At 45.5% G+C, this 10,000-nt stretch overlaps 1 protein-coding gene across 7 annotated transcripts in view; it reads right to left on the bottom strand.

Moving 5' to 3' along the window:
- The window catches only part of LOC139561156 (ephrin type-B receptor 4b-like), a 121,176-nt gene that overhangs the window by 51,029 nt on the left and 60,147 nt on the right, over positions 1–10,000 (bottom strand). For all 7 annotated transcript variants that reach the window (XM_071378059.1, XM_071378063.1, XM_071378060.1 and 4 more), the window contains exon 7: positions 3,156–3,311. In XM_071378059.1, the coding sequence (XP_071234160.1) occupies positions 3,156–3,311 (156 nt within the window). The remainder of the gene's footprint in view (positions 1–3,155; positions 3,312–10,000) is intronic.

The raw sequence follows: 10,000 nt of genomic DNA, 5'->3' as shown, positions 1-10,000 counted from the left end.
TAGCATTTACCTAGCATCCGCTATAAGGATTCCTTTGCTCTCATTAGCATTTACCTAGCATCCGCTATAAGGATTCCTTTGTACTTGTTAGCATTTACCTAGCATCCACTATAAAGATTCCTTTGTACTTGTTAGCATTTATCTAGCATCCGCTATAATGATTCCTTTATACTTGTTAGCATTTACCTAACATCCGCTATAAGGATTCCTTTGTACTTGTTAGCGTTTACCTAGCATCCGCTATAAGGATTCCTTTGTACTTGTTAGCATTTACCTAGCATCCGCTATAAGGATTCCTTTGTACTTGTTAGCATTTACCTAGCATCAGCTATAAGGATTCCTTTGTACTTGTTAGCATTTACCTAGCATCCGCTATAAGGATTCCTTTGTACTTGTTAGCATTTACCTAGCATCCGCTATAAGGATTCCTTTGTACTTGTTAGCATTTACCTAGCATCCGCTATAAGGATTCCTTTGTACTTGTTAGCATTTACCTAGCATCCGCTATAAGGATTCCTTTGTACTTGTTAGCATTTACCTAGCATCCGCTATAAGGATTCCTTTGTACTTGTTAGCATTTACCTAGCATCCGCTATAAGGATTCCTTTGTACTTGTTAGCATTTACCTAGCATCCGCTATAAGGATTCCTTTGTACTTGTTAGCATTTACCTAGCATCCGCTATAAGGATTCCTTTGTACTTGTTAGCATTTTGTTAAAAAATGTGCGTTCCCTGTGAGCACAACCAGTAATAACATCCACAGGCAGAAGGAAATCTGGATACCGCCCAAAACTACTGTCTACCTCCTGCACAGCCAATGTTTACAATAATGCTGAAAAAATAACATTCAATCGCTAACTAGAATGTGTGTCTGTGTCTTGCTGCGTTCCACCTCTGGACAGAACGTTCTAGAAAGGCGAGCAAGTATCTGGACCCGTAAAAAGAGTTTGACAATGGGCATGTTTGTTATGCATCGCCAGGTGCCATAGTCCTGCCATACAGTACATTCAGCCTGGTACCATAGTCCTGCCATACAGTACATTCAGCCCGGTACCATAGTTCTGCCATACAGTACATTCAGCCCGGTACCATAGTTCTGCCATACAGTACATTCAGCCCGGTACCATAGTCCTGCCATACAGTACATTCAGCCTGGTACCATAGTCCTGCCATACAGTACATTCAGCCTGGTACCATAGTTCTGCCATACAGTACATTCAGCCTGGTACCATAGTCCTGCCATACAGTACATTCAGCCCGGTACCATAGTCCTGCCATACAGTACATTCAGCCTGGTACCATAGTCCTGCCATACAGTACATTCAGCCTGGTACCATAGTCCTGCCATACAGTACATTCAGCCCGGTACCATAGTCCTGCCATACAGTACATTCAGCCCGGTACCATAGTCCTGCCATACAGTACATTCAGCCTGGTACCATAGTCCTGCCATACAGTACATTCAGCCTGGTACCATAGTCCTGCCATACAGTACATTCAGCCTGGTACCATAGTCCTGCCATACAGTACATTCAGCCTGGTACCATAGTTCTGCCATACAGTACATTCAGCCCGGTACCATAGTTCTGCCATACAGTACATTCAGCCTGGTACCATAGTCCTGCCATACAGTACATTCAGCCCGGTACCATAGTCCTGCCATACAGTACATTCAGCCTGGTACCATAGTCCTGCCATACAGTACATTCAGCCTGGTACCATAGTCCTGCCATACAGTACATTCAGCCTGGTACCATAGTTCTGCCATACAGTACATTCAGCCCGGTACCATAGTCCTGCCATACAGTACATTCAGCCTGGTACCATAGTCCTGGCATACAGTACATTCAGCCCGGTACCATAGTCCTGCCATACAGTACATTCAGCCTGGTACCATAGTCCTGCCATACAGTACATTCAGCCCGGTACCATAGTTCTGCCATACAGTACATTCAGCCCGGTACCATAGTTCTGCCATACAGTACATTCAGCCCGGTACCATAGTCCTGCCATACAGTACATTCAGCCTGGTACCATAGTCCTGCCATACAGTACATTCAGCCTGGTACCATAGTTCTGCCATACAGTACATTCAGCCTGGTACCATAGTTCTGCCATACAGTACATTCAGCCCGGTACCATAGTCCTGCCATACAGTACATTCAGCCTGGTACCATAGTCCTGCCATACAGTACATTCAGCCTGGTACCATAGTCCTGCCATACAGTACATTCAGCCTGGTACCATAGTCCTGCCATACAGTACATTCAGCCTGGTACCATAGTCCTGCCATACAGTACATTCAGCCTGGTACCATAGTTCTGCCATACAGTACATTCAGCCTGGTACCATAGTTCTGCCATACAGTACATTCAGCCTGGTACCATAGTCCTGCCATACAGTACATTCAGCCCGGTACCATAGTTCTGCCATACAGTACATTCAGCCCGGTACCATAGTTCTGCCATACAGTACATTCAGCCCGGTACCATAGTTCTGCCATACAGTACATTCAGCCCGGTACCATAGTTCTGCCATACAGTACATTCAGCCTGGTACCATAGTTCTGCCATACAGTACATTCAGCCTGGTACCATAGTTCTGCCATACAGTACATTCAGCCTGGTACCATAGTTCTGCCATACAGTACATTCAGCCCGGTACCATAGTTCTGCCATACAGTACATTCAGCCTGGTACCATAGTTCTGCCATACAGTACATTCAGCCTGGTACCATAGTCCTGCCATACAGTACATTCAGCCTGGTACCATAGTTCTGCCATACAGTACATTCAGCCTGGTACCATAGTTCTGCCATACAGTACATTCAGCCCGGTACCATAGTCCTGCCATACAGTACATTCAGCCTGGTACCATAGTCCTGCCATACAGTACATTCAGCCCGGTACCATAGTTCTGCCATACAGTACATTCAGCCCGGTACCATAGTTCTGCCATACAGTACATTCAGCCTGGTACCATAGGTCTGCCATACAGTACATTCAGCCTGGTACCATAGTTCTGCCATACAGTACATTCAGCCCGGTACCATAGTTCTGCCATACAGTACATTCAGCCCGGTACCATAGTTCTGCCATACAGTAGAGAAGAGGACAAGAAGGAGACATAAGAGGAGACAGAAGGTAGAGACTTACGTGTGCAGGGTGTGTGTGTGGGGTCGGAATCTGCTCTGTGGTAACCAGGACGACAGAGGCAGTAGGCGGAGCCTGTTACCAAAGTGTTGCTATTGGTCGGACACAGGACACACCCACCGACTCCTGACCCTGCCTTATACTGACCCACTGGACAAGCTGGAGAGAGAGAGAGAGAGAGACAGAGAGAGAGAGAGAGAGAGAGAGAGAGAGAGAGAGAGAGAGAGAGAGAGAGACAGAGAGAGAGAGAGAGAGAGAGAGAGAGAGAGAGAGAGAGAGAGAGAGAGAGAGAGAGAGAGAGAGAGAGAGAGAGAGAGAGAAAATTAAATTAATCAAAACAGGAACATTTTACATTTGGCTAGAAATTCAAAAGGAAATTATCTTAACAGAGAAAAATGTCCTCCTGTGTGCTACCTATATCCCCCCACTAGAATCCCCATACTTTAATAAAGACAGCTTCTCCATCCTGAATGAGGAAATCAATCATTTCCAGGCCCAGGGACATGTATTAGTCTGTGGCGACCTAAATGCCAGAACTGGACAGGAACCTGACACCCTGAGCACACAGGGGGACAAACACCTGCCTGGAGGTGACAGCATTCCCTCCCCCATATGCCCCCCTAGGCACAACTATGACAACATAACCAACAAAAACGGGTCACAACTCCTGCAGCTCTGTCGCACGCTGGGTATGTACATAGTCAATGGTAGGCTTCGAGGGGACTCCTATGGTAGGTTCACCTATAGCTCATCTCTTGGCAGTAGCACTGTAGACTACTTTATCACTGACCTCAACCCAGAGTCTCTCAGAGCGTTCACAGTCAGCCCACTGACACCCCTATCAGACCACAGCAAAATCACAGTCTACTTGAACAGAGCAATACTCAATCATGAGGCATCAAAGCCAAAGGAACTGAGTAACATTAAGAAATGCTATAGATGGAAGGAATGCAGTTTGGAAACCTACCAAAAAACAATTAGGCAACAGCAAATTCAATCCCTTTTAGACAACTTCCTGGGTAAAACGTTTCACTGCAATAGTGAAGGTGTAAACTTGGCAGTAGAAAATCTTAACAGTATATTTGACCTCTCAGCTTCCCTGTCAAATCTAAAAATCTCAAATAGAAAACCGAAGAAAATGAACAACAATGACAAATGGTTTGATAAAGAATGCAAAAATCTAAGAAATAAATTGAGGAACCTGTCCAACCAAAAACATAGAGACCCGGAAAACCTGAGTCTACGCCTTCACTATGGTGAATCACTAAAACAATACAGAAATACACTACGGAAAAAGAAGGAACAGCACGTCAGAAATCAGCTCAATGTAATTGAAGACTCCATAGACTCTAACCAATTCTGGGAAAATTGGAAAACACTAAACAAACAACAACACGAAGAATTATCTATCCAAAATGGAGATGTATGGGTAAACCACTTCTCCAATCTTTTTGGCTCTATAACAAAGAATAAAGAGCAAAAACATATACATGATCAAATACAAATCCTAGAATCAACTATTAAAGACTACCAGAACCCACTGGATTCTCCAATTACCTTGAATGAGTTACAGGACAAAATAAAAACCCTCTAACCCAAAAAGGCCTGTGGTGTTGATGGTATCCTTAATGAAATGATCAAATATACAGACAACAAATTCCAATTGGCTATATTAAAACTCTTTAACATCGTCCTTAGCTCTGGCATCTTCCCCAATATTTGGAACCAAGGACTGATCACCCCAATCCACAAAAGTGGAGACAAATTTGACCCCAATAACTACCGTGGAATATGCGTCAACAGTAACCTTGGGAAAATACTCTGCATTATCATTAACAGCAGACTCGTACATTTCCTCAATGAAAACAATGTACTGAGCAAATGTCAAATTGGCTTTTTTACCAAATTACCGTACAACAGACCATGTATTCACCCTACACACCCTAATTGACAACCAAACAAACCAAAACAAAGGCAAAGTCTTCTCATGCTTTGTTGATTTCAAAAAAGCCTTCGACTCAATTTGGCATGAGGGTCTGCTATACAAATTGATGGAAAGTGGTGTTGGGGGTAAAACATACAACATTATAAAATCCATGTACACAAACAACAAGTGTGCGGTTAAAATTGGCAAAAAACACACACATTTCTTCACACAGGGTCGTGGGGTGAGACAGGGATGCAGCTTAAGCCCCACCCTCTTCAACATATATATCAACGAATTGGCGCGAGCATTAGAACAGTCTGCAGCACCCGGTCTCACCCTACTAGAATCCGAAGTCAAATGTCTACTGTTTGCTGATGATCTGGTGCTTCTGTCACCAACCAAGGAGGGCCTACAGCAGCACCTAGATCTTCTGCACAGATTCTGTCAGACCTGGGCCCTGACAGTAAATCTCAGTAAGACCAAAATAATGGTGTTCCAAAAAAGGTCCAGTCACCAGGACCACAAATTCCATCTAGACACCGTTGCCCTAGAGCACACAAAAAACTATACATACCTCGGCCTAAACATCAGCACCACAGGTAACTTCCACAAAGCTGTGAACGATCTGAGAGACAAGGCAAGAAGGGCCTTCTATGCCATCAAAAGGAACATAAATTTCAACATACCAATTAGGATCTGGCTAAAAATACTTGAATCAGTCATAGAGCCCATTGCCCTTTATGGTTGTGAGGTCTGGGGTCCGCTCACCAACCAAGATATCACAAAATGGGACAAACACCAAATTGAGACTCTGCATGCAGAACTCTGCAAAAATATCCTCCGTGTACAACGTAGAACACCAAATAATGCATGCAGAGCAGAATTAGGCCGATACCCACTAATGATCAAAATCCAGAAAAGAGCCGTTAAATTCTACAACCACCTAAAAGGAAGTGATTCCCAAACCTTCCATAACAAAGCCATCACCTACAGAGAGATGAACCTGGAGAAGAGTCCCCTAAGCAAGCTGGTCCTAGGGCTCTGTTCACAAACACAAACACACCCCACAGAGCCCCAGGACAACAGCACAATTAGACCCAACCAAATCATGAGAAAACAAAAAGATAATTACTTGACACATTGGAAAGAATTAACAAAAAAACAGAGCAAACTAGAATGCTATTTGGCCCTAAACAGAGAGTACACAGTGGCAGAATACCTGACCACTGTGACTGACCCAAACTTAAGGAAAGCTTTGACTATGTACAGACTCAGTGAGCATAGCCTTGCTATTGAGAAAGGCCGCCGTAGGCAGACATGGCTCTCAAGAGAAGACAGACTATGTGCACACTGCCCACAAAATGAGGTGGAAACTGAGCTGCACTTCCTAACCTCCTGCCCAATGTATGACCATATTAGAGAGACATATTTCCCTCAGATTACACAGATCCACAAAGAATTCGAAACCAAATCCAATTATGATAAACTCCCATATCTACTGGGTGAAATTCCACAGTGTGCCATCACAGCAGCAAGATTTGTGACCTGTTGCCACAAGAAAAGGGCAACCAGTGAAGAACAAACACCATTGTAAATACAACCCATACAGAGAGAGAGACAGAGAGAGAGAGAGAGAGAGAGAGATACAGAGAGAGAGAGAGAGAGAGAGAGAGAGAGAGAGAGAGAGAGACAGACAGACAGAGAGAGAGAGACAGAGAGAGACAGACAGAGAGAGACAGAGAGAGAGAGAGAGAGAGAGAGACAGAGAGAGAGAGACAGAGAGAGACAGACAGAGAGAGAGAGATAGAGAGAGACAGAGAGAGAGAGACAGAGAGAGACAGAGACAGAGACAGAGAGAGAGAGACAGAGAGAGAGATACAGAGACAGAGAGAGAGATACAGAGAGAGAGATGGAGAGACAACATAGAATCAGAACAGAGTTGTGGCTCCATAGTCTTCCAGTCCTCTCAGGGATAATCAACTACATTCGGCTGCAGGCGGACGACCAGGGGGATGGAACGTAGCTACATTTGAAGACCGCAAATTGACTGCAAGAAGCCCAAACAGATATAATATTTGACGAACAAATATTAATTTCAAATCTTGCTTCAATTTGTATACTATCACATATCTCTCTCTTATGCCTGGGAATACTTTGGAACAGATTTCCCAAAATAAAATAAACTGGAGCTGATATTATATATTATATAGTCTTTTAAATCAGAAATCTTGGAGGAGACAAATAAACTCCCCCGCGGCCTGATGACATCATCTGAGACTGGGGTTGGAACACAATGCTGACGGGGGACCACTTTACACTCAACAACTCACCCCAGACAGTCACAACACCACTCACTCCAGACAGTCACAACACCACTCACCCCAGACACTCATAACACCACTCACCCCAGACAGTCATAATAACACCACTCACCCCAGACAGTCATAATAACACCACTCACCCCAGACAGTCACAACACCACTCAACCCAGACAGTCATAATAACACCACTCACCCCAGACAGTCATAACACCACTCAACCCAGACAGTCATAATAACACCACTCACCCCAGACAGTCATAATAACACCACTCACCCCAGACAGTCACAACACCACTCACCCCAGACAGTCATAATAACACCACTCACCCCAGACAGTCATAATAACACCACTCACCCCAGACAGTCACAACACCACTCAACCCAGACAGTCATAATAACACCACTCACCCCAGACAGTCATAATAACACCACTCACCCCAGACAGTCACAACACCACTCACCCCAGACAGTCATAACAACACCACTCACCCCAGACAGTCATAATAACACCACTCACCCCAGACAGTCATAATAACACCACTCACCCCAGACAGTCACAACACCACTCACCCCAGACAGTCATAACAACACCACTCACCCCAGACAGTCATAACACCACTCAACCCAGACAGTCATAATAACACCACTCACCCCAGACAGTCATAATAACACCACTCACCCCAGACAGCCACAACACCACTCACCCCAGACAGTCATAACACCACTCACCCCAGGCAGTCATAACAACACCACTCACCCCAGACAGTCATAATAACACCACTCACCCCAGACAGTCAAAACACCACTCACCCCAGACAGTCATAATAACACCACTCACCCCAGACAGTCATAACACCACTCACCCCAGACAGTCATAACACCACTCACCCCAGACAGTCATAATAACACCACTCACCCCAGACAGTCATAACACCACTCACCCCAGACAGTCATAACAACACCACTCACCCAGACAGTCATAACAACACCACTCACCCCAGACAGTCATAACACCACTCACCCCAGACAGTCATAACACCACTCACCCCAGACAGTCATAACACCACACACACCAGACAGTCATAACAACACCACTCACCCCAGACAGTCACAACACCACTCACCCCAGACAGTCATAATAACACCACTCACCCCAGACAGTCATAACACCACTCACCCCAGACAGTCATAATAACACCACTCACCCCAGACAGTCATAATAACACCACTCACCCCAGACAGTCATAATAACACCACTCACCCCAGACAGTCATAATAACACCACTCACCCCAGACAGTCATAATAACACCACTCACCCCAGACAGTCATAATAACACCACTCACCCCAGACAGTCATAATAACACCACTCACCCCAGACAGTCATAATAACACCACTCACCCCAGACAGTCATAACACCACTCACCCCAGACAGTCACAACACCACTCAACCCAGACAGTCATAACACCACTCACCCCAGATACAGTCACAACACCACTCACCCCAGACAGTCACAACACCACTCACCCCAGACAGTCACAACACCACTCACCCCAGACAGTCATAATAACACCACTCACCCCAGACAGTCATAACACCACTCACCCCAGACAGTCATAACAACACCACTCACCCCAGACAGTCATAACACCACTCACCCCAGACAGTCATAACACCACTCACCCCAGACAGTCATAACAACACCACTCACCCCAGACAGTCATAATAACACCACTCACCCAGACAGTCATAACAACACCACTCACCCAGACAGTCATAACAACACCACTCACCCCAGACAGTCACAACACCACTCACCCCAGACAGTCATATAACCACTCACCCCAGACAGTCATAATAACACCACTCACCCCAGACAGTCATAATAACACCACTCACCCAGACAGTCATAACACCACTCACCCCAGACAGTCACAACACCACTCACCCCAGACAGTCATAACAACACCACTCACCCCAGACAGTCATAACAACACCACTCACCCCAGACAGTCACAACACCACTCACCCCAGACACTCATAACAACACCACTCACCCCAGACAGTCACAACACCACTCACCCCAGACAGTCATAATAACACCACTCACCCCAGACAGTCATAACACCACTCACCCCAGACAGTCATAACAACACCACTCACCCCAGACAGTCATAACACCACTCACCCCAGACAGTCATAACAACACCACTCACCCCAGACAGTCATAACACCACTCACCCCAGACAGTCATAACACCACTCACCCCAGACAGTCATAACACCACACACACCAGACAGTCATAACAACACCACTCACCCCAGACAGTCACAACACCACTCACCCCAGACAGTCATAATAACACCACTCACCCCAGACAGTCATAACACCACTCACCCCAGACAGTCATAATAACACCACTCACCCCAGACAGTCATAATAACACCACTCACCCCAGACAGTCATAATAACACCACTCACCCCAGACAGTCATAATAACACCACTCACCCCAGACAGTCATAATAACACCACTCACCCCAGACAGTCATAATAACACCACTCACCCCAGACAGTCATAATAACACCACTCACCCCAGA

The sequence above is a fragment of the Salvelinus alpinus genome, chromosome 31 (assembly GCF_045679555.1).
Source record: "Salvelinus alpinus chromosome 31, SLU_Salpinus.1, whole genome shotgun sequence".
Taxonomy (NCBI): Eukaryota; Metazoa; Chordata; class Actinopteri; order Salmoniformes; family Salmonidae; genus Salvelinus; species Salvelinus alpinus.
Note: the sequence above shows the minus strand (reverse complement) of the source record. Positions and strands in the feature narration are given on the sequence as shown.